The sequence below is a fragment of the Platichthys flesus genome, chromosome 2 (assembly GCF_949316205.1).
Source record: "Platichthys flesus chromosome 2, fPlaFle2.1, whole genome shotgun sequence".
In the NCBI taxonomy this organism is placed as follows: Eukaryota; Metazoa; Chordata; class Actinopteri; order Pleuronectiformes; family Pleuronectidae; genus Platichthys; species Platichthys flesus.
The window spans coordinates 26326672-26350371 of NC_084946.1; the positions used below are offsets into that span (position 1 = coordinate 26326672).

The 23700-nt window shown below is 46.8% G+C and overlaps 2 protein-coding genes across 3 annotated transcripts in view; both read left to right on the plus strand.

Moving 5' to 3' along the window:
• Positions 1–21106, plus strand: part of flnbl (filamin B, like) — a 46856-nt gene extending 25750 nt beyond the window's left edge. The window contains exons 16-49 of one of the 2 annotated variants that reach the window (XM_062408972.1): positions 3344–3467; positions 4636–4796; positions 4915–5005; positions 5122–5276; positions 5661–5778; positions 5918–5997; positions 6085–6270; positions 6431–6745; positions 7091–7208; positions 7572–7772; positions 8016–8189; positions 8301–8463; positions 8599–8759; positions 8869–9160; positions 9479–9632; positions 9742–9931; positions 10029–10276; positions 11114–11197; positions 12087–12192; positions 12322–12462; positions 13149–13277; positions 13644–13817; positions 14027–14185; positions 14291–14494; positions 14572–14724; positions 14857–14979; positions 15896–16162; positions 16271–16408; positions 16507–16622; positions 18021–18153; positions 18255–18431; positions 18602–18820; positions 19014–19223; positions 19779–21106. In XM_062408972.1, coding sequence (XP_062264956.1) covers positions 3344–3467; positions 4636–4796; positions 4915–5005; positions 5122–5276; positions 5661–5778; positions 5918–5997; positions 6085–6270; positions 6431–6745; positions 7091–7208; positions 7572–7772; positions 8016–8189; positions 8301–8463; positions 8599–8759; positions 8869–9160; positions 9479–9632; positions 9742–9931; positions 10029–10276; positions 11114–11197; positions 12087–12192; positions 12322–12462; positions 13149–13277; positions 13644–13817; positions 14027–14185; positions 14291–14494; positions 14572–14724; positions 14857–14979; positions 15896–16162; positions 16271–16408; positions 16507–16622; positions 18021–18153; positions 18255–18431; positions 18602–18820; positions 19014–19223; positions 19779–19966 — 5652 coding nt within the window. In that variant the 3' untranslated portion in view covers positions 19967–21106. The remainder of the gene's footprint in view (positions 1–3343; positions 3468–4635; positions 4797–4914; positions 5006–5121; positions 5277–5660; positions 5779–5917; positions 5998–6084; positions 6271–6430; positions 6746–7090; positions 7209–7571; positions 7773–8015; positions 8190–8300; positions 8464–8598; positions 8760–8868; positions 9161–9478; positions 9633–9741; positions 9932–10028; positions 10277–11113; positions 11198–12086; positions 12193–12321; positions 12463–13148; positions 13278–13643; positions 13818–14026; positions 14186–14290; positions 14495–14571; positions 14725–14856; positions 14980–15895; positions 16163–16270; positions 16409–16506; positions 16623–18020; positions 18154–18254; positions 18432–18601; positions 18821–19013; positions 19224–19778) is intronic. The other variant, XM_062408980.1, reaches the window with a different exon arrangement.
• A 1218-nt stretch (positions 21107–22324) lies between these two features.
• On the plus strand, positions 22325–23658 carry LOC133963253 (protein SPMIP1). Its single transcript, XM_062398240.1, has 4 exons — positions 22325–22503; positions 22578–22749; positions 23026–23128; positions 23320–23658. Exons 1-4 carry the CDS (start codon positions 22325–22327, stop codon positions 23463–23465), a joined length of 600 nt encoding a protein of 199 aa, XP_062254224.1. The 3' UTR covers positions 23466–23658.
• Positions 23659–23700: the final 42 nt, after the last annotated feature.

Here is a 23700-nt window from a genome sequence, read left to right on the forward strand (position 1 = left end):
AAATAATGAAAAAAATAGATTTTTCTTTTTTGTTTTATCAAAACAAATAAATGAATAATGTATGTTTAAATAACACACTGCCACAATATGATCAAAAACCAAATTTTCGTATTTGTCTTCATTTTAACTTTTCATCTTGTAATAGTTTACACGTCACGTATTAACTCTCTCTCCTGTGGCTGCACTGTAACAATCTAGAGTTTGGTTTTTGCACTTAGAGCCTCACTAATCCAACAGTAGATCTGTCTGTTGTCTTCAATGATATAATATGACTATAGAATACGGATTGAATCACCATATTCACTAACCTGTCTTGTCTGTTCTGTAACCACTGACCATGCACTGTTACTCACTCTGCTTTGTGTATTTTATATCAATTTATTTCTTTTTTTTTAATGTTGAGCTACAATAGAGCTTCACTAAACTGAACCTTTTGTGATTCAAACTACAAATCAGTGCGAAAACTGAATCATGTCAACAATTGATATCAAAAACCTGAGTCCGATCCGACTCGTTTGTTTACTTAAATATTGATTATTACAATAGTTTCACTCTCTTATTATTTGAAATATTGCAAGTGCAAACATCTCAACAACATGTAGTTGTTATTTAAGAGATATGATTGAAGTGAAGTTGAAACCAGATGTTTGATCTTGCATGAGGGGTGGTGGGGGGGGGTGAGAGGTTCAGATGAGTGAAGCTCTGCTGTCGCCCCAACGGCTCGTGATTTCATTTTTATTTTTTCTGTAGAGTAATCTTTCCTTCTGTTAAATGAAAACCTTTTCAGTTCATGAATTAAGAACACCCACCTTTATTCTGGAGAAACCTTCTGTTATCCAGCTCGTCTTACAATAGTTGAGGACACTCACTTTCTTTGGTGGCTGATCTTCTGCTCTGTCCTCAGCTACAATCGTCTGATCCATCATTTTAGTCACTGTGAGTCTACTCAGGATCAAATTGCCCCAAAAATGATATTCATAAAAAGGATGGGAGTGAAAATGTTTTCATTTCAGTCGAGAGTTACTCTAAGCATTTCTCGGTCACCACCTTTCATTTAGTTTTTTCATCACAGTTTGAGGTATTTATTTTCTTTGTTGTTACTGTGAGGTTACAGACTTCCTCAGCTGTCTTCACTTGGTTGTTGTTGTTGTTTTTAGGCGTTTATAGTTTCACCCACTGGGTAAATAAGTCTGGTGAGAAACTGCCAGTTGGCCTCGGACCTGTTGAGTCCGTGAGCTGCTCAGGAATTTGACCCCGATGCCAACAACAAGCTGCAGGAGTTGACAAAAGTCTTTTGTGTTATAAGACGACAGACGCACAAAGTCCAAAAGCTGCTCAATAAACCTCAACTCTTTTATTTAGAGGCTTCACAACATACATTATCTCAAAGGGCTTCACTTAGAAAGACGTTACATAATTATAGAGTGAACCCAACAGCTCCCACAATGAGCAATTACTTGGAGACAGTGGAGACAAAAAAAAAAACATTTAAAATCTTAATGTTTAGATCTGGAAACTGCTCCATACTTTATGTGCTTATATATTTTTTTCATAAATCATAAATAAGAACTTCCTGCAACACATGAAAACATGTTTGTGTGCTGGAGACGAGATTTGCACTGGTCCACCGAGCCTTTCAACTGGTGCAGCGATGTTTGTACTTGTCTGAAAAGTTTGATTTCAGAGTTAGAGCTGATATCACAGCGATGACTCAGCAGACTTGTTGTGAGCTGCAGCAGCCTGAAGGCTCCATGTTGCTATAGTGGAGGATGGAAGGTAAACAGCCACACCCAGTTACCTGCTCCCGGCACTGAGAACATTAATCCGCTGCAGCAACACCTTTCATTTCAAAAACTGGGAATGTAAAGAAGCCCAAGTTTACCTGAGGTTGAAGAAGCAAAACGGATTGAGTTACTATTCAATTGTATTTAGAAAAATAAGTATAGATAAGTAGCCACATTAACGACTAGTCTGTTAATTTAGTTAGTGATAAAGAATCTGAGAGGAAAACTTCCAAACTTCTCATTGTTTGAAACTCTCTCCCCCCTCCGGACCTTCCTCTGGTTTCCATGTATCATGACGTTGGATGTGTGTAATCTGTTAAAACCACGACATTAAACTCATTTTCATTCCCAGCTCTGTTTTCCAAGACTAATTTAGTTAATGATACTTAATTGCTGCATATTTCTGTCCTAACGCTCGTGAATCTGTTTTTTGTTACTAACGTGTTGAAACTCACCTTCATCATCATCATCGTTTATCATCACTTCAGTTACACTACGATGGAAGTGAGATTGGTTTCAAAAATAAATTCTCACATTTCATTTAAATGTTTTACTGTGTTGTTTGGTTCATTTTCACTCATTTCTCACTTGAGTAACCTTATTGTCATTTTAGATGTTTTCTTCAAAATTATTGATTTATTTTCTATAGAATTTTTAATAATATCTTTCACTCATTTAAGTTTATATTTTCCCTCGAGAGACCAACTGGAAATAAGGATTTAATTTTTTATTATTGACATATTTTTATCAATATGTTAAAAATAGAAATGTGAAATAGAAATGCGCAAATAGACTCAATTAAACTTCTTTTAAATTCAGATTTTTTAGAGTGATTATATTATATGTGAGTCGTTTGCCTTTCACTTAACACGTTGACCACTAATATCACTACAGCACCTGTACGTGAAACATGTTCTAATAAGGTTTGTTTTTGTTCTACCAAAAATTTAAAATGTAATCTATTTTCTTCAACACTAAATCTCTTTTAACATGTGTCTCTTCTAAGCTTCTAAATGCCAAAATGTATTTAGCAGCTATAAGAAAAATAACACCCTTTCAAAATCAACCTGTGGTTTATTGTTTTGGTCTACACCTATGTAAGATGTACGCTTTCCATATATTTGTGTAATCTTTTCACTTTTATTAATTAATTATTGATTGTAGCATGTGAAGCTGTAGCTGGAAAGTTAGCGAAAATACCAATATCTTATTCTCTTAGAAGAGACGACAAAGTAAAAAGTTTTCAATTGAGTAAATCTAAATTCTGATGTACTCCACATTTTAATATACCTTTTAACAGATGTTCTGTTAAGTTCAATTTAGCCATAGGAGAGACAACTATCACATTTAAAGATGCATATAATCTACATAATGTAGAGACAAGTAAACGAGTGGATCCAGGACGGAGCCTTGTGGGACTCCAGATTCTGAGTTCATTCTCTGTAATGATAAAAAACTGCCAAAGACCAAGTGACTGTTTGTAGTTTGTGTATGAAGAGGGATTTTTACATAACCTTAAATTGTTAAATTAAGATGTTGTTTCCTGTCGGTGCTCGTAGGTGAATGTGGGGAAAGGAAGTCACCCCAACATGGTGAAGGTGTTCGGTCCTGGAGTGGAGAGAACCGGACTGAAGGCCAACGAGCCCACACACTTCACCGTGGACTGTTCAGGAGCCGGAGATGGTAACACACACCCCCCCACACAAACACACACACAGAGAGTCACGCACACACACACACACACACACACACATAGGGTAATAATGAAGACAGGAAATCCTCCCTGACTGTTTTATTTGGTGCGACCGCAATTTCCATCTGTTTCAGAACAACACACAAAGAGTTTCACACACCACAAGAAGTTTACACACTCTACACACTGCTTATAAGTACACATACATGTACACTCACCTTTATATTGTCTGGAAATGATTACAACACACACCGACACACACACCTTTCCTGCTCTATTCTGGCGATGATGTCAAGGCAGAAACATCCTGACAGAAAATTCGTCATTCTGAAGGAGGAACACACACACTCACACATTTCATCATTTACCTGCCGTGCAAACCCCCCACTGAGCACCTTATTAGGAACACCAGTCTAACACTGGTTATTTCTTCCCTTCGCTCCAGCCTCAGTTCTTTGTGGCATTGATTCCATAAAATGATGATAAAATCCTTTTGAGATTCTCCCTCATTTCCACAGATTTACAGTATTAGTGCCGCTCCTCCTCTGATAACTTGCTCACATTAAATATTATTTTTAATAATCCTTGAGAGGTGAGTTTATTGCCGGATATTTCTAGTTTTTACCTCAACAATAAGGACCAAAAAAAGGCCTCAGTACCTCTTTCTATTGTTGTGCACAACGGGCCATTGTTCATTATGATTGAACACACTTGTCAAACAACATTGTGTTGATTGCTCCTCCCGGGCGAGCGAGCTATGTGGGGGCAGCAGGCGAGGTCTAAAGAGAGAGAGGTGAGTGGCTGTCAGTGGTTTCTCCTGCTGCTCAGAATCTGACCTGGTTCTGTTGTCTGTTGTTTTCCTGTGTCATTCCTCTCATACTCTGAATTCCTGTGCTGTGATTGATGGCCGCGCTCGGCTGCAGGGAACTCACATTGAGCTGAACTCATGTCTTTGTGGCGTCCCGGCGGCAAAGTGCAGCTGACGTGAATGAATTATCTAGATGGTGGGGGGGGCAGACGGAAAACACAACTTCCAGCACCCTCTTGTGTTTCTCTGAGAGTTTGCTGTCACACTGGGAAGTAAAAAAAAAATCTTAATAACATGTGGTTTCACATGTGATTATCCAACACTCAAACTTTGTGTTCATATTGTTTCAGGTGACGTCAGCGTCGGAATTAAATGTGACGCCAACATGGTCGGTGAACAGGAAGCTGACGTGGATTTTGACATCATCCCCAACGCCAACGACACGTTCACCGTCAAGTACATCCCCCCCGCTGCGGGACGACTCACTGTTAAAGTCCTGTTCACAGACAAGGTACACACACACGCACACACACACACACACACACACACACACACACACACACACACAGAGCTGTTAGGTTTGGAGGTTTAGTTTCAGATGTTGACAGGATATGAACGTTTCCCCACAGGAAGTACCACAGAGCCCCTTCCAGGTCAAAGTCGCTCCTTCTCACGATGCATCGAAGGTTAAAGCAGAGGGTCCTGGACTGGCTCGCACTGGTGAGAGACACACACACCACACACACACACATACACACACACATACCACACACATCTATTGGTCTAATCGGCCAGTTGCACTTTAAATCTCTCTCTCTCCTCCTCGACCTGTGCAGGTGTGGAGAGTGGGAAGCCGACTCATTTCACCGTGTTGACCAAAGGAGCCGGTAAAGCACCGCTGGACGTCTCCTTCTCCTCGCCGGTCAAAGACTTTGACATCATCGACAACTACGACTACTCTCAGACGGTCAAATACACACCTGTCACACAGGTACTGCCCACATGCACCAGCTCAGTGGTAACGACAGATACACAACTGATCAACGGGGACATCACATAAGCTCCTGCACAACCGCTAATCACAAACTGTCTTCCACTGTGCGTCACATAAATAGCAGCGCATGAGGCTCAGCAGCAAATTGCATCTGTTGAATATATTTTCAGTGAGAAATCCCTCTATTGTCTCAGCTCTTTATCAAACCAAGATGATAGGAGGATAAGCGTTGTGAGAGTGAGATCAAATCCTCCTCAGCTGCGATGACAGTTGTAATCACCAGTTGTGTTCACACAAAAACAACAAACCTAGCACACGCTTCTCTCGACCTGTCTTCAGTCACTCAGCATCTCAAACAGTAACGGTTGAAACCGTCTGCAGGGGGATACGGCCATCTCTGTGAAGTTCGGAGGAGACCCCATCGCCAAGAGCCCGTTCACGGTCGGGGTGGCCGCCCCGCTGGACCTGGACAAGGTCACTGTGGACAACCTGGATGGAAGTAAGAACTCCTCAGCCTTTGTCTGGTTTGAATCTGTAGAGTTTAATCTCTTCAAGAAAAAATCTTTATAGATTATATTATTAGAATACAGGACAAGAAGGTAAGTCATATATTTAGAATTTCACTTCTCTGATTTCAGGAGTGGAGGTCGATCAGGAGCAGCAGTTTACGGTTGACACCAAGGGGGCAGGAGGTCAAGGTCACCTGGAGGTGGCAGTGGTGAGTGCCAGACTCAGTTTACTGTTGATTTAATATTACAAATAAATAAAATTTACCAGAACTCACCAGTTCCTGTGTGTTTCATAGCTGAGTCCCAGTCAGCGTGCTGTACCGTGCAAAGTGGAGCCTCAGTCCAAGTCGGCCGATGTCAGCCTGGTCCGTTACACCCCCACAGAGGAGGGCCTCTACGCTGTCAACGTGTCCTACGACGGACACCCCGTCCCTGGGAGCCCCTTCCCTGTCGAGGCCCAGCTGCCTGCAGATCCCAGCAAGGTAACATCACTGTTAGCATCAATCACTTTCCATGACACACGTAAATGTGTGGAATCGTTGAATAACAACAATAAAATATCAACAGAAAAGGTGAAATCAACTAATTAAACTGTAATAGAAGTGGCTGCATGACCTCACTGCTGCCCCCCCCCCCCTCCAGGTGAAGGCTTTTGGTCCGGGCCTGAAAGGTGGGTTGGTGGGGAACCCTGCAGAGTTCACCATCGACACCAAGGGAGCTGGCACCGGAGGCCTGGGGCTGACGGTGGAGGGGCCGACCGAGGCCAAGATCGAGTGCTCGGACAACGGAGACGGGACCTGCTCTGTCTCCTACCTGCCCACCGAGCCTGGAGACTATCTGGTCAACATCCTGTTTGAGGAGGTCCACATCCCCGGCTCGCCGTTCAGAGCGGACATCCAGATGCCCTTTGACCCCTCCAAGGTGGTGGCGTCAGGGTCGGGCCTGAAGAGAGCCAAGGTGAGGGTCGAGAGGGGCAATGAGCAGGAGAGCTGAAGGTTCAAACTTTTCAGACAAGTGATGATGAGAAATTAAATTCAACAGGACAATGATCAGCTCATTTTATCAGTTTCAGAATCTTTTGCAGCTCAGATTTGATTGTCTGACTCTTGGGGGGGGGGGGCTCTAAGTTGCAATGGTTGCTAGAACCAGATATTAATCTCCACGAAATGGAAAAACATTGAGCTACATGTGGTTGGAAACTCTCAGCGGGGGAAAATTACTTTTTCCAGGTTCAGTGAGAAAATGTCTGTTTAATAGTTTCTAAAGAATGAAGTGGTGACCCAGCCGGTTGTGTCTGTGCAGGTTGGTGAGACCAGTGTGGTGAATGTGGACTGTTCCCTGGCTGGACCGGGTCAGCTCAGCCTGGAGGCGCTGCCAGACTCCTCCTCTTCCAGCCCCACTGGCTCGGCTCCAGCCTCCGGTAACTTTAAATCACACATCATCACTTAGTTTAATTTCCAGGTTACGTTCAACATTTGTAAAATCAGCTCCATGTTCTGGGGACAACTTAGATGAGAGGTTTTATTTTAGCAGAAGCCATGTGCCGCCCATAAGGATTAATAAAGAATAATAGAAAAAACAATACCTTTGTTAATAGTGAAAATGTGATTATAAGATGATTGCTCAGGTCTGGTCACTGTGAAGGCCTCAGGTCCAGTGTGATGGAGATTCAGAGACTGTTCTCAAACGAGCCCTGAAGCCAGAAACCACCGGCTCTGTCTCTTCACCGCTCTGAAACCCAATCCTTAGTTCCGCGATGTGAAAGTGAGGCCTGTTGTTCCAGGTGTGAGAGCTAAGACGGAGGTGGTGGACAACAAAGACGGGACCTACACCGTCACCTACGTCCCTCTGACCTCGGGGATGTACACGCTCCTGCTGAAGTACGGAGGAAAGGCCGTCCCCGGTTTCCCGGCCAAGGTGACGGTGGATCCTGCTGTGGACACCTCGAAGGTCAAAGTGTTTGGACCTGGAGTGGAGGGGCAAGGTGCAGTGTGGACCATATGTGTAGCTGTGTTTACTGACTGATAACTTTAACTTGAATTCCTTCTTTGACCAGAAACTTTGTCGCAATCTGTAATTTCAGAGCACAAATGACAAATTAATGCATATTCAGCTAAAAGGAAAATAAATCACAGTTTCCTTCCTGATGTTTTTCTCAGGCTCATTACATTCATACTAACCACGACTGGTAAATTCATCTTTAACCCCCCCCCCCGCTCTCCTGCAGCTATTTTCCGAGAAGCCACCACAGACTTCACGGTGGACGCTCGGCCCCTGAGCCGGCGAGGAGGCGACCACGTGAAGGCCGAGGTCAGGAACCCGTCCGGGTCGCTGACGGACTGTCAGGTGACTGACGAGGCCGACGGCACCTACAGAGTGGAGTACACTCCCTTTGAGAACGGTAACACCCCCGAACCCGTGTGTTCAAACCCCAGTATCAAGATGAAACCCTGAGGCGTGTCGTGGTGTCAGGTTCCTCAGCTGCTCTCCATCCTGGTGCGTTTTGTTTCAGGCGTCCACAGCGTCCAGGTTCTGTACGACGACACGCCGGTTCCCAAGAGCCCGTTCAGGGTCACTGTGTCCGAGGGATGTGATCCCAGCAAGGTGGTGGCGTCCGGCCCCGGGCTCCAACAAGCCCTGACCGACAAAACCAACAAGTTCAACATCGTCACCAGGTGCTGCCGGGGGAGCGAACCCACTTATCAATTCTCTTTAATGTCGTGTTTCTGAGTATTAAGACTTCTGAGCTAAAAAACTGCTTCTACAGTACAATGTCTCTTTTGTCTGATTTTGGTTTTATCCGTGAACAGAGGGGCGGGGATCGGCGGCCTCGGCATCACCGTGGAGGGTCCGTCAGAGTCCAAGATGTCTTGTAAGGACAACAAAGATGGCAGCTGCAGCGTGGAGTACGTCCCCTACACCCCCGGACTCTACGACGTCAACATCACCTACGGAGGAGAGCACATCCCCGGTGAGATCAGTTTCCTTCTTTAAACCCTTAAAACACATTGTTGTGATGATTTGTGGGATTGTGTTTCCTGTTGTTTTTGTGACACGACTCCTTTTCCTGCTCTCTCCAGGAAGTCCGTTCAAAGTCCCGGTGAAGGACGTGGTGGACTCCAGTAAGGTCAAAGTGACCGGTCCCGGCGTGGGGTCAGGGGTCAGATGCAACATCCCACAATCCTTCATGGTGGACTGCAGGAAGGCGGGCGTGGCCCCCCTGGCCGTGGCGGTCACGGCTCCTAAAGGCCTCGCTGAGCCGGTGGAGGTGAAAGACAACGGGGACGGGACTCACTCGGTGTCCTACGTCCCCTCGGTGGAGGGACCGTACTCTGTGGCCGTCAAGTACGCAGAGGAGGACGTCCCACGCAGGTACTCGTCAGTACTGCACTACAGAAGTACTAATGTAGCAGGAGCTGAACATTTTATCAGTTGTCATTTGGACTCAAAGGTGAACTGATTTGAGGTCAGTGGCTGAATGTCATAGAGACCTTATGAGTCTGATGGAAAACGTCACTGGTCAGTGGAGGCCACCACCAGGGGGCAGTGTTTCAGCTTAAAGCAAAAATCTTTTTTTAAACTAATATGATCTAACTAACAGAAATCCCCCCTGGTGGCTGCAGTGGGGTTTTGGTGCCTTGCTCAGGGGCTCTGACATCAGTCTGTGTAGTAACTTGTGTCCTCTCTCAGTCCCTTCAAGGTTCGGGTTCTGCCCACTCATGATGCCAGTAAGGTTCGAGCCAGCGGGCCCGGTCTGACCAGCGGCGTCCCGGCCAGCTTCCCCGTCGAGTTCAACATCGACGCCAAGGACGCCGGGCAGGGCCAGCTGAGCGTGGCCATCACCGTAAGACACACAGACTCACAACCACACAATCACACGATCACACAATCACACAAACAATGATTCAACCGATCTTGAGTTTGATTTACGGGGCCCCCTCCTTTCATTCCAGGACCAGGATGGTAAAACCAAGCAGCCCAGTATCCAGGACAAGGGGGACGGTACGTACGGGGTGTCTTACGTCCCGGACCGCGCCGGCCGCTACACCATCGTGATCAAGTACGGTGGAGACGACATCCCGGCCTCGCCCTACAGAGTCCGGGCCACGGCCACCGGAGACGCCAGCAAGTGCACCGTCACAGGTAGGTGACCGCCGAGGACGGAATGTCTCACAGGAACCACATGTCCAAAACGCACAAACCCTAATAACATGTCCCCCCCCCCCCCCCCCCCCCCCAGGTCCCGGCGTGGGCCCCACGGTGGCCATAGGCGAGGAGCTGGGCCTGGTGGTGAACGCCACGGGAGCCGGGAAGGGGAAGGTGAGCTGCGTGGTGGTTCAGCCCGACGGCAGCGAGGTGGAGGCCGAGGTGCTGGAGAACGAGGACGGGACCTTCGACATCTTCTACACGGCTCCGGCTCCCGGGAACTACGTGATCTACGTGCGCTTCGGAGGAGAGAACATCCCACGCAGTCCCTTCAAAGTCATGGTGAGGGACACTGCTGGGAGTTCTGGGAGTGGTCACTGGGTTACACAGGAGGAGGTGGTTGATTGTTGCAGCCTTGAGACGGAAGAGCATCATGGAGACAGATGGAGAAATCGATTTGGGATTAAATAGGACAGAGTTTTAGATTTATTTATTGATCATTGATGTTTTTCTTCCTGACAGTGGTTCGTTTCTTTTCACTCTGGAAACTTGAGTTGTGTAAATTACTCACGTTCCATGCGTTCTAAGTGCAGATGGATTAAAAAGCTTCTCGTTCTCTCTGCAGCACTGAGGGAGATTGTTGGTTGATGAAGATGAAGATTAACCTTCATCTTGTGCCTTTAGGTCGCACACCAGGATTTACCCATGAGGCCTCAGCATAGGTCAACTTCCTGTCTCTCTGTGTCTTAAACATGTGTTACAGATTCAGCATTAAGATCAGAGGAGTCTTTGAAGGGACCAAACTCAATTTGAGTTTTCTTTGATTTTAAACCTGAACTAAGCGGTCGTGAAACGTGTGAGCGGGACCGAAGTTTGTTGACAGAACTTTACTGAGCAAAGAGTTGGAAGCAGTAGAACTCAAGTGAGGAAGCTTTAAAATTCTGCTGTGAATAGATTTCATTTCACAATTAAATTCAACTTAATTAAACTTCCGTAGATGGAAAAACAAACTTGAATTTGCTGTTTTAAAAAAGAACAAGTGGAACTCTAACTTGCGATGGCCCTAATGAAGAGAAACCTCCACACATGTGTACAAAGGTGGTGTCCGTGTGTGTGAGTGTGCCCGTGTGTGTGTGTGTGTAGCAGGTCACATGTTAACCCTTAATATTGTGTCTTCAGGCTACTGATGAGGTACCGGTGATGCAACAGCAGATGTCTCAACAGCAAAAGGCCGCTCCCCCTGGAGCTGGGTTTCAGCCCTGGGTACCAAAACACAAAACATGCATTAACACAACGCAACACAAACACACACATACGTCATGTAAGCATGCAATTAACCACCTGTAATAAACACAATGTTTTTATAATTAGTGTAAAATGACCTTTTAATGGTCGGATTCACACAAACATTCAAAACACACTGCAGACCCACAATACACTCTATGGTCCTATTACAGGTACACACACGCACGCACACACACACACTCTGCTCCTCTCTGTTGCAGGTTACTGGCTGCTGGTTCACACCTGAGCTCTCTCTCTCTCCCATTCTAACGTGTCCTCGCTCGACCGCTTTGCTTCCTCTGCCATCACTTCATCTTTTGTCTCAGCCAATGGGATCGCAGCAAACTTCTCACATCATCACATAAACAATGGTTACGGGTTATTCTTTTTTTCATCTCCAAGAGATTTGTTGTGGTGGTCTCTCGCTCTCTCTCTCTTTCTCTCTCTTTTCTCTCGCTCTCTCTCTCTTTCTCTCTCTTTTCTCTCTCTCTCTCTCTCTATCTCTCTCTTTTCTCTCTTTTTCTCTCTCTCTCTCTCTTTTCTCTCTTTTTCTCTCTCTCTCTCTCTTTTCTCTCTTCTCTCTTCTCTCTCTCTCTCTCTCTCTCTCTCCCACTCTCCCTCAGTGCACTCCTCATCGCTGTGGCTGAATCACACAGTCACCTCCTCATCATCTTCATCAACAACATCATCAACCTCCTCTTCCTCTCTCTCTTCCTGCTCCATCGCTACACACTTCCCAGGATGCCCCTGGGTGGGCGGGGCTTGGATGCAGCAGCATGTTTCTAACGCAGGTCGCGGACAGGAAGCGTTTCAGTGTTGAATGACGCGTTGAAGTCTGTGTGTGTGTTTGTGTGTCTGTCTCCTCCAGGTGACCTCGGACGGCTCTGAGCCAATCAGCAGCAGCGTGAACGGAAGCGGCTTCCGGTCGTTCGACATGGTGATACCGTTCTCCTTCAGGAAGGGAGAGATCACCGGTGAGCGCCGGGCGGATCCCCAGAGGACGTCTGCTGAATCAAAAGACTTTATAACCAACAACTAGAATCTCCAACAGAAATCAGCTGTGAACGTGTGTGTGTGTCTGTGTGTGTCTGTGTGTGTCTCAGGTGAGGTGCTGATGCCTTCAGGTAAATCTGCTCAGCCGCTGATCACAGACAACCTGGACGGGACGGTCACTGTTCAGTACTCGCCCACCGAGGCCGGCCTGCACGAGATGCACATCAAGTACAACGGCACGCACATCCCAGGTTTGCACTCGACACACACACGCACACAGACACACAGGGTGCAGAGGTGAGCTGTAGACACATGGTGAGCAGGACAGAACCTGCTGCCGGGCTGTTTGGACGGTGGCGTCATTGACGGGAAGGAACACGGAGAGGGTCGGTGATTAGAGTTCTGTCTCTGCGGTAAACAGAAGGTGTGCACGGGGCATGTTTGTGATTAAGAGTGTGATTAAGTGTGTGTGTGTGTGTGTGTTTGTGTGTTTATTGCTTATTTTCAACCAGCAGGAGAAAACGATTAACAATCAGCCTGTAATGACGTTAGACCCTGAGAATCTGTGAAGGGGTTTGTGTGTGTGTGTGTGTGTGTGTGTGTGTGTGTGTGTGTGTGTGTGTGTGTGTGTGTGTGTGTGTGTGTGTGTGTGTGTGTGTGTGTGTGTGTGTGTGTGTGTGTGTGTGTGTGTGTGTGTGTGTGTGTGTGTGTGTGTGTGTGTGGGGGGGGGGGGGGGGGGGGTCCCTTGTGTATCTTTCTCACACATACCTTGAGCAGAAGTCCTCATGGTAAGCATGTGTCAAAACCTAATTTCTGAGGCTGTGGTTAGCGACTCCCAACATGAGACACTGATTCAGATTAATTTACCTGTAGATTTGACCCCTGTTGTTGTAGTTGTGTTGTTGAATGTGTGTGCGTTTGTGTGTGCGTGTTTCAGAGTCTCCCCTCCAGTTCTATGTGAACCACGCCAGCAGTCCCAACGTCACCGCCTATGGCCCAGGTCTGAGCTACGGCGTGGCCCAGAAGATGGCCACGTTCACCGTGTTCACAGAGGACGCCTCCGAAGGTACGAGAGGAAATTCTCGTTTTTAAATCCAAAGTCAAGTTTCCATCCAACGGTCAAAATGTTTGTGTATTTAATGCCGATGTGCCGGTGACATGATTTGGAGTTTTCCGTCCGTTCTCTTAAACACAATATCTCAGGTTCAAATGTCCTGATTGGGTTTTGGTGACAACACAAAATGTGATATTAAGAGAATTTCTTCAAATGGACTCAAAGATTAGCTGCTTGGTTTTCAGGGGTCAAAGCTTCACAGTGACATGTCTGTGACTTCTTGTAAAATGTATTATTAGCCGAATAAAAGATTGTTTAAAGATCCTGTTTTAAATATTGAGTGTGTCTGTGTGTGTCTGTGTGTGTGTGTGTGTCCAGGCGGTCTGGACTTGGCCATCGAGGGTCCGTCCAAAGCGGACATCACCTGCGTGGACAACAAGGACGGGACGTGCAGCGTCAGCTACATGCCCACTCTGCCCGGAGACTACAACATCCTGGTGAAGTACAACAACGAGCACATCGCCGGCAGCCCGTTCACGGCCAGGATCACCGGTCAGTGTGCACACAGACACACAAAAACACACATCCAATGAAAAATGACCCCAAACCTCTTCATATGCTCAGGATAACAAACTGAATGCACCTTGTCTTTTATTCTGCATTCAAAACACATTTTGTTTGAGCAGCAATCCGACTTCCCAGAGGCTCCCCAGCAGTGTGTCACCTCTGTGTTTGTGTGTTTGTGTGTCTGTGTGTTGCAGAGGACAACCAGCGGCGCTCTCATGTCAAACTGGGCTCAGCGGCAGATTTCTCTCTGGATATAAACGAGACGGACCTCAGCCTGCTGACCGCCAGCATCCGGTCGCCCTCCGGCCGGGACGAGCCCTGCCTGCTGAAGAGGATGACCAACAACCACATCGGTACGACACCTTCAAAAATACACATTTGAAAGTGATTGGAATCTGAATTTATTAAAATATCTCTCCTCCTCCTCCTGCTCCTCCTCCTCGTCCTCCTCCTCTCAGGGATCTCCTTCATCCCCCGGGAGGTGGGTGAACACCGAGTCAGCATCCTGAAGAACGCTCGGCACGTGGCCAACAGTCCCATCACCATCATGGTCGTCCAGTCGGAGATCGGAGACGCCAGCCGGGTCCAAGCTCACGGCGAGGGCCTCGTCCAGGGAACCACGTTCACCAACGCCGGCTTCGTGGTGGACACACGAGAGGCCGGTCAGTGCAGCCAGCCACTGGGAACTGCCATATGTCTCCAACCAGACAGTGTTAACCTCATTTCTCTGCATGTCCAGGTTACGGAGGCCTGGCTCTGTCCATCGAAGGGCCCAGTAAGGTGGACATCCAGACGGAGGACATAGAGGACGGGACGTGTGGGGTCACTTACTGTCCGACCGAGCCCGGGAACTATATCGTCTCCATCCGCTTCGCTGAGGAGCACGTCCCAGGTTAGAGGAAAACACTATTACTACTGGAAACTATAAATGTGTGTAGCAAGAGATTTAATGCAGCGTAGTGTGAAATATCCTCTCTGACAAATAGAGTTGTGTGTTGGGGTGTGTGTGTGTGTGTGTCAACAGGAAGTCCGTTCACAGTGCGGGTGACGGGCGAGGGTCGAATCCGGGAGAGCATCACTCGACGACAGAAGGCAGCATCTGTCTCCAGCGTGGGGAGTGTGTGTGACCTCAGTCTGAAGATACCAGGTACACACACACACACACACACACACACTAACTGTTTAAGTGTGGAACAGTTTGCTTGTTTCTTGTTTCGATGTAGAAAACGTCCTGCTCCGTCTTCTCTAAAGCTGTTTTCCTGTCTGTAGTTTTTCTCAGTGCTGTTGTCTGTCTCCTGTCTCATCTTTCTTTTATGATCTTTCCTTCCCTTTCCTTTCATTCCTCCCTTTATCTCAACCATCCTCTTCCTCCCCTGTTCTTCTAACCCACTTTCCTTTCTCTTCTTCCCTTCTCTCCCTCAGCTTATCTTAACTTTCTCCTCCTCTGCCTTCTGTCCCCTCCACTCATCCCTCCTCTTCCTCCTCCGCCTCCTCCTCCTCCTCTGTGTTTTTCCTTCATTCCCCTCCTCCTGGTCATCCTCCTCTTCCTCCAGTGAGCTGGTTCCTCCTGGTCTTGTCACGGCAGCTCCTCTCTCACTCCTGCTCCCGCTCCTACTGCTCCCTCTGGTGGTCTGGCAGCTCCAGGGGAGGCGGGGCTCGTGCCTCCGCTGTGGCCCCGGGTCGGAGCCTCTCTCCTGGGCGCGTCCGCCTCATCTCCGGCCTCTCTGGTCTGGTGCTCGCGGGCAGAGAGAAGGAAGTGAAGGGTGTTTGTGGGGTTGATGCCCGCTGCTCGGGGGGCGGTGCAGGGGTGGAGGGTGCGTTACAGAGCCTCAGGAAAAATAAATGTTCCAACACAACATAAGCTTTACTATGCTGCAGCTCTGTGTGTGTCTGTGTGTGTGTCTGTGTGTGTGTGATTCCTTCTCATCTGTTTAGTTTTATTTGTTTTGGTTTGAGTGACACATTGGATAAATCACGGAAGACGTCAGATATCAGAACAGAATGCATCATGGTACTCCCTCTGCCCGTCGGCTCGACCTCACATCTTGTGTCTGTGTCCACAGCGATGGACATGAAGGACGTCACCGCGGAGGTCACGTCCCCCTCGGGAGCCAGCCAGCCGGCCGAGCTGGTCGCGGTGGGAAACGACACCTACTGCGTGCGGTTCGTGCCCACCGAGATGGGCGTGCACAGTGTGAGCGTGAGGTACAGGGGCGTGCACGTGCCAGGCAGCCCCTTCCAGTTCACCGTGGGGCCACTGGGAGAGGGCGGGGCCACCAAGGTGCGAGCAGGAGGTCCGGGACTGGAGGGAGCACAGGCAGGAGAGCCGGGTAAATATATACCCACCCACACTTTACCCTTATAGGGAGAAATCCTGGACTGATGTAAGACTGTGTTGTGGATTTGAAGTTTTTTAAAGTAACTCTCCTGCTCCACAGCTGAGTTCAGCATCTGGACGAGGGAGGCGGGGGCCGGCGGCCTGTCCATCGCCATGGAGGGGCCGAGCCGGGCGGAGATCTCATTTGACGACCGCAAGGACGGATCCTGTGGCGTCTCGTACATCGCCCAGGAGCCCGGTACAGACAACACGCTGTTTTACAAAATCAGAGTTAGAAGAAGACTGAATTCCAGAAGTGCGTTGTGAGCGTTTCTCTCTCTCCTCCTCGTCCTCCAGGGGATTATGAGATTTCGGTGAAGTTCAACGACCAGCACATCCCGGACAGCCCCTTCCTGGTCCCGGTCGTGGCTCCGGTGAACGACGCCCGGCGCCTCACTGTTACCGGCCTTCAGGTGAGGCACGAGGAGACACCTCCACACCCAGCCTGCCCTGCCTTGCTAAAGGGCTCTGAGGCACAGTTGCATAAGAAATAGGATTTTACTCCTCATAACTGCGTCTGACTGGTCTGGGGTTTAATTCACATTTTTGTTTTTTATTGATCGTTTGAACTTTAGCACCAACAACATTCTAACTCTGATGAATTGACTCACTTACTTCAGGCATATTAAAGTATTGGAGTTTTCTTTATGCAACTGGTCTCATGGACGTGACCCCGGTCAGGCAAACTGTGAGTTTCAAAATGGAAATCTCCAGAACAGCCTTTGCCTGGCTCGGGTCATCCCTCTCCTCGTCTGGTGTGGAGCTGCTGGTGTTTCTCTTGTGTTTCATTTAAAGGCTCCTAACAGCAACATCTTCATCGTCATCATCTTCATCATGGGCAGCAGCACCTTCAGCTCGCTGGTTGACTGGTTACAGCAGACAGAGGCGTCCTGCTCTCTTCATGGAGTCTGTAGTTTGTCTGTAGTTTGTCTGTAGCTGTAGATGAATGGCTCTTTATAACACAGTCAACAGGAAGCACTGGTTTCCTCCTTGTTAATGGGAATAACACTTCAGACATGATCAATCTGTGACTTCACGGAACATTATCAACAGTTTTTCAGTTTAATGTCCATATTTGAAATTTATTGAGGAGATCAGATTTTTGGCAAAATCGAATTTCTAGCATTTAAATTATCGTTTTGAATTTCTAATATCCGAATCAAAAATACACCGTGGTTATATAATTTGGCCAAATTCATATCAATGTTATATTGTTAAATATAATATTATCATTGGGGTGATAAGCTTACATCCCAACTTTAGACCCTTATACTTCCTTCTATTTATATTATTTATTAATCTGTACAAGTTCACCATTTAAAAAATAATATATTAATTCATAATTACTACTATTTACAGCTTTACTATTAATCTACACAAACTTTCTTCTCTTATTCTTTTGCGTGAGGTCGTTAAGAAATAGTTTGTACATCACAGACAAACCGTGACCCTCTCTATAGTTTTTATCTCGATCACAATTCTTTTAAAACCTAATATAAAAGGCCCCAATAAAGAATATATGTATCCCTTCTTATTCCCTGATGACTTCCTTTAAGACTGTAGTGTGTGGTACACTCAGTGTGTGTAACTGCTTTGTAACATGGTGGGTCTGCCTCTGTCTGCTGGAGCTGCACCAGCAGGAGCTCAGGTAAGAGGAGGAGCTGAAGAGAGACGTAGTAGAAACTATTACACACTTAGTACTTGTATGTGTGTACTTGTACTTGTATGTGTGTGTCTGTGTTTTGAGTTGTTACTTTTCCTTCTTCTGTTCAAACGTCTGTCCACTGACTGTGTGCGTCCGACCTCTGCAGGAGTCTGGCCTGAAGGCGAATCACCCAGCATCCTTTGCGGTGCGTCTGAATGGAGCGCAGGGGAAGATGGAGGCCAAGGTCCACAGCCCCTCCGGTGCTCTGGAGGAGTGTGCCGTCACCGAGCTGGAGAAAGGTTTGTGTTTACCAGTTTGTTAAAGAGAGAACTCCTGGATGTTGGGACCCGTTGGTAACGAATCCCCCCCCCCCCCCCCCCCCCCCCCCCACCTCCTCCAGACAAGTATGCGATCCGGTTCATCCCGAGGGAGAACGGCCTCCACTCCATCGACGTCAAGTTCAACGGCTCTCACATCCCGGGAAGTCCTTTCCAGGTCCGAGTCGGGGAACCGGGTCAGACCGGAGAGCCGGGTCTGGTCACAGCGTATGGAGCTGGACTGGAGAGAGGCACCACAGGTGGGTTACCCGTCTGTCCAGCTGTGGGACCCCTGACCTCTTCACCTGTAGCTGGGTGACATGTCAGCTTCTCACAAAGCCCAACACTTCCCTAAGCTTTGAATCAATCAACACCAAATCTCACACATATATTTAGTTGTAAAATTGTGGGAGTGTCTGTAATCCTGCAGGTTCCCAGTCAGAGTTCATCATCAACAACACCAAGGCGGGCCCCGGGGCCTTGGCCGTGACCATCGAGGGCCCCTCCAAGGTGAAGATGGACTGCCAGGAGGTTCCAGAGGGCTACAAGGTGCAGTACACCCCCATGGCTCCCGGGAACTACCTGGTCAGCATCAAATATGGAGGACCCAACCACATCACTGGAAGTCCCTTCAAGGCTAAAGTCACAGGTAACGTGGTGAACGCCTCTGCTCAGAACCTAAAGAACACCTCCTTGTGTCTGTGGGTCACTAATCAATCATCGGGGAATCATTGATTTCTATTAAATCCACCTGATAACAACAGAAACGTGTTAATGGAAACTGGAAATTTGTTTTTTACAAAAGGAAAAGACAAACAAACCTTCTCCCTCCGCTCTCTCAGGTCAACGACTGGTGACTGTGACCAACGCCAGTGAGACGTCCACCCTGACGGTGGACCCGGCCGTACGGGCGTCCAGCGGCAGCCTCACTCAGAGCATCATGCCCCGGCCCAGCGACTCGGACGCCAGCAAGGTGCAGAGCCGAGGCTCCGGCCTCAGCAAGGCCTTCGTGGGCCAGAGGAGCAGCTTCTCTGTGGACTGCAGCAAGGCCGGTAAGTCCCACTGACCTGTGGGCCTCAGACACAAACCACTCACAACATGTTCACTGTCTCTACTGGAAATGCTGGAGTCTCTGGGTGTGGTGGAGGAAACCAGAACAACACTTTAATCAGGAATCAGTTTGAGACGGTGGTATAAGTCTTTAGATTCTCTGCCACAGACACAGTGGGTTTGAATGAAGAGAAAATTCAGTTTCACTAGATCCAGAATTTTATTTAGATTTGCACCAAATTGCAAAAACTCGTAAATATCAGAAACCTTCACTGGAGAAATCAATGAAATGCTGATAAAAGATCTGACAATGTTACAGGAAGTGGGTAAAACAACCATGACCTGCCTACTGATCTGATTCCACAGGAAAACGTTTACTCTGAGTCATGATCCACAAAACTTAATGGAGATCGGTTCAGTGGTTTTTACGTAAACCTGCTGACTATCAAACAAACTTAGACGAAAACACAACTTCCCTGTAGAATTCGATAAGAAAGGACTTGTCTGACTTCTCCTCTCTCTCTCTCTCTCTCTCTCTCTCTCTCTCTCGTCCACAGGGAAGAACATGCTGCTGGTGGGGGTGCACGGTCCTCAGGTTCCCTGTGAGGAGGTGCTGGTCAAACACTTGGGCAACCTGCAGTACAACGTCGGCTACCTGCTGAGGGAGCGGGGCAGTTACGTCCTGGTGGTCAAGTGGGGCGACGACCACATCCCGGGTTCCCCCTTCCACGTCGTGGTCCCGTGATAAACCCCCGCTCTGCACCCTGTACGATTCGGAGTGGACACACACCAGCTGCAATGCAAATGACAACAATGAGCAAGTGGCTTAACAAAGCTTTGTGCGCAGACCTTTTCAGTTTGAATCAGATGTTTTAAGGAGGTTCTGCCCCGACATGATTACTTTATGTGTTGAGAAACGACTCAACCTGCCCTTCAGAGATGGAAAACATGTTTTTAAAAAACCCTTAAAGATTTGAAGGGGATAGAAAATCACCACGTCAGTGACTTGAGACGTCATGAGGGTGAAACCTCGGCTAATCTGGCCTGAAGCAAGCCGAGGGATGAAATCACCTGATTAGAGGAGGAGATATCATCACAGTTCTGCTGATCCCTGAAATTATGAATTGACCAATTTTGCACTTGAGGAGTTTTTGTACTTGATTAATAAATTAAAGTTCGCTGGTTTCACAGAAGAAGTTAGTTTCTGAGAATGTCTGCAACGTTTTCCAAAACTGTAAAACTGGATGTCGGGATCTGGAAAAGTGGAGCCGAACCTTTTTAAAATGTTTATGATTAGAACTAAAAGTTTAAAAGCAGGCAGCCCTTTCCCCGGTGTCGATGAAAACCCCAGAGTTCTGTGAGATTCCTCTTAGTTTCTGCACCGAGGAGCAAATTGAAGTTTCTCTGATTTAACGTGGTGCCACGAGGAGAAGCCAAAAATAACCAAAACGATGAAACTAAAAAACATCTCAACTTAAAAGACCTGGACTTCTCTGTGTTTGCTTTATCCACTTGTTAGTTTAAAGAATATCCACGAACCTGATTCTCTCTGACACGAAAAAACGCCAAACTGCACTCGACTACTGACGTCTGCTGATTTCTTTCTCTTGAACCTCTTTGAAAATTCCCACAACTTCAGATCTGAGCTGCAGAGTTCAAGGTCAGATCTGCGTCTGTGTGGGAATCCTGTGTCCTCATGTCTGATCCGGCTGTCGTCTCCTTATCACTGCTACTTTTCGTACTTGTGGTTGTTGTTTTTGTTTTTTTTGTATGTGGGGAAAGAAAAAATTCATTTTGTATTTTGGGGGAAAAGGTGTTTTAACGTGAAACTAAACTCTAGAGATGATGTACATTTGATAATTAAAATAAACTGGAATTAAGATGATCGACTTCAGTCTCTTTTTTTCCTGGATCTCAGTTCAGTTCCTTCTCTTCACTTCACCTGAGGATTTCTTTACTGTGTTTTTAGAAAACTAATCGTGAGCAGATGTTCCTCAACTTCCTTAACTGTGGGTTTAACGGCACATTCAACCGGTGGTTTGACTAAATGTTATATTTAAAACTTTTAAAATAAACTGAATTATTTATGTTAAAATGATTTTTCTTAAAAGACTATCCTTATTATTAATATAGTAAGTAAAATATAAAAAAAAATGTAGTAACCTTATAGAAGTCTTTTCTCCAGCAAATTCTATTTATGGCCACATGGGGTCGCTTTTCAGAAAATGTTTAAATTACTGAAAAGGAGATGGTCTAGGTCAGAGGTCTTCAAAAGGGGGTCCGCGACCCCTAAGTGGTCCGCGGAGGTACTGCAGGGGGGTCGCAACATTTTTGGTTGATTAAACACATTTTTCAAATTTTTGTTTTACCAATTTTTTCACCACAAACTTAAACGTCTTTAAATACACATTAACATGAATTCAACATATAACTGCAGCTTCTATACCATGCATGTTTAATAAAAACATGAATATATGAACCTGTGTATTATTTGAATAGCTTAGTATTGAATGCACAATAACAGGGTAGATATGTTTATACATGGCACTAATTTTATGCAATATATATAGTAGGGGGTCCCTGCTCCATTTCTCCAATAGTTTTTGGGGTCCTTGTGTGTGTATGTGTCATTTTTCCTTGTGTGTGTGTGTGTGTGTGTGTCATGTTTCCCTGTGTGTTATCTGATCCACAGTGAGAAGCTGAACCTGCTCCGCTCCTCTTCAGGCACAACGGAGGTAAAATAAGATTATATGGAAATGATCTATCATCAGCTTGTTGTGTTTTTGTGTAGCTTCATTTCTAAATCAACTTAAGAAAAAGCTTTTTTAAATGAATAGTTTGTATTTTCTTTCTTTGATGATGGGGTCTTAAGACGAAATACGGTCAGATGTGTTGAAGATGTAAATGACTAACTACACTCATGATAACTGTCATATATAAACAATCAGAAATGAGTCCATGTTGGGTTGGATGAAGTTGTCAAACTGTGGTCACAGGAGGAGGTGGTGATTGGATTGGTCAGGTCAGATGTGAACAGCAGCTCTGAACATGGTGTTGATCCGAGTGTTGGACTGAGATGCTAAATGAAAGTCTCTGGCAGCAGATGCGTGGCTTGTTCACGACTCAGAGTCAGAACTGCTACCGGGAGCAGATTCAGAAGGAGATGATGACTCGTTTGTCCTGGACGAGCCGCTACGCCACCAGCCACACGTCCGGCTGCAGAGTCAACAACCAGCCGAGCACCGAGGCCCCACAGCGGCCTGCAGCGTCTGCCCGGCCCCGGTGAGCTGAGGAATCTGAATCTGAGCTTCTAGTCATAGAATGACTTGATCTCACCTGTATGCTCCACCCAGCAGGGCTGCCCTGCCTCCTGTTCCCAGTGCACCCAAGAAGAGGCAGAGCGACCTTCCTCCTCCTTCTCCTCCTCCTCCTCCTCCTCCTGTGGACGGTTGGCTCAGTGTGGCTCCTGCCATGAGGCCGGTTTCTCCACGGAGCTCAAAGGCTCTTTATCAGGACTCTTCTCATAACGTATGAAACACATCTGCTTCTATTTATATGTTCTGTAGTTTAGTTGATTTATTAACTTGCAGCTTCAGATCCAAACGTTCCAGTGACAACAGGCTGTTAATCAGACAAACGTGTCTTCAGCTGGTGAAACTCAACTTCATCTGAAAACAGATTTGACTTGTTTCCAGATCTTAAAATGTTCTTGAACTAACATGACAGAGGGATTTTATAACTCCATCGCTCAGTGTTTAACCTTCTGCCACCTCCGAGCTGATTCCCAGTGAACTGTGTGTTCAGGGGAAAGGTCGGCGCCTGTACCTGCAGAGACGAGGCCGGATCCCACCTGAGGAGAAGTTTGAGTTCCCTCTGCTCTCGTCCTGGGAGTACGGATGGAGGCTGGGTAAGACGAGGGAGCTTTTGGAAGAATAACACCCGGAAGTCCCAGTAGAGCTCAAAACTCCACCGAGATCTCACAGTTCCCATTACAAGTCCCATCAACTGTTCATTTCTCTCATGAAACCACATCTGAATCCACCAGATCCAGGTTTTCATCTGTTCTGCACCTGATCACCGGCGTCTTCTCGTCTCCAGGTGACTTCACGCTGGACTACAGGACCCCCTGCAGAGCCAGGTCGTCGGTGGTGAGGAACACCTTCTTCTCCAGGAACGGTGTGTTCAGCAGCTCGTCAGCCACCGACACGCTGGGCTCAGCCTCAGCCACTAGGGGTCGCTGCTGAGTCCCAGTTCACAGCAGCTACTTGATTTCTTTGAATCACTAAAGTTCATTTTACGATCATTGTCAATGATAGAAAAATAAACTTGTCTTTTCTCATTGTTACAACAAAGTCTGGTGTATCTCCTGGTAATTTTCTATCAAATTTACAACAATTTTGTTTTTGTAGTTTTACCCGATTCTTTAGGTTTTACCTGTTTTTGTGTTTGTGTGTGTTTGTGTGTAAAATAAATCAACAA

Excerpts from the sequence above, each read along its gene's own strand:
- LOC133963253 (XM_062398240.1), top strand. The coding sequence starts at position 22,325 with ATGCGTGGCTTGTTCACGACTCAGAGTCAGAACTGCTACCGGGAGCAG. Across the intron at positions 22,750-23,025 it reads ATCAGGACTCTTCTCATAAC|GGGAAAGGTCGGCGCCTGTA; the intron begins GTATGAAACACA and ends CTGTGTGTTCAG. Across the intron at positions 23,129-23,319 it reads GGAGTACGGATGGAGGCTGG|GTGACTTCACGCTGGACTAC; the intron begins GTAAGACGAGGG and ends TCTCGTCTCCAG.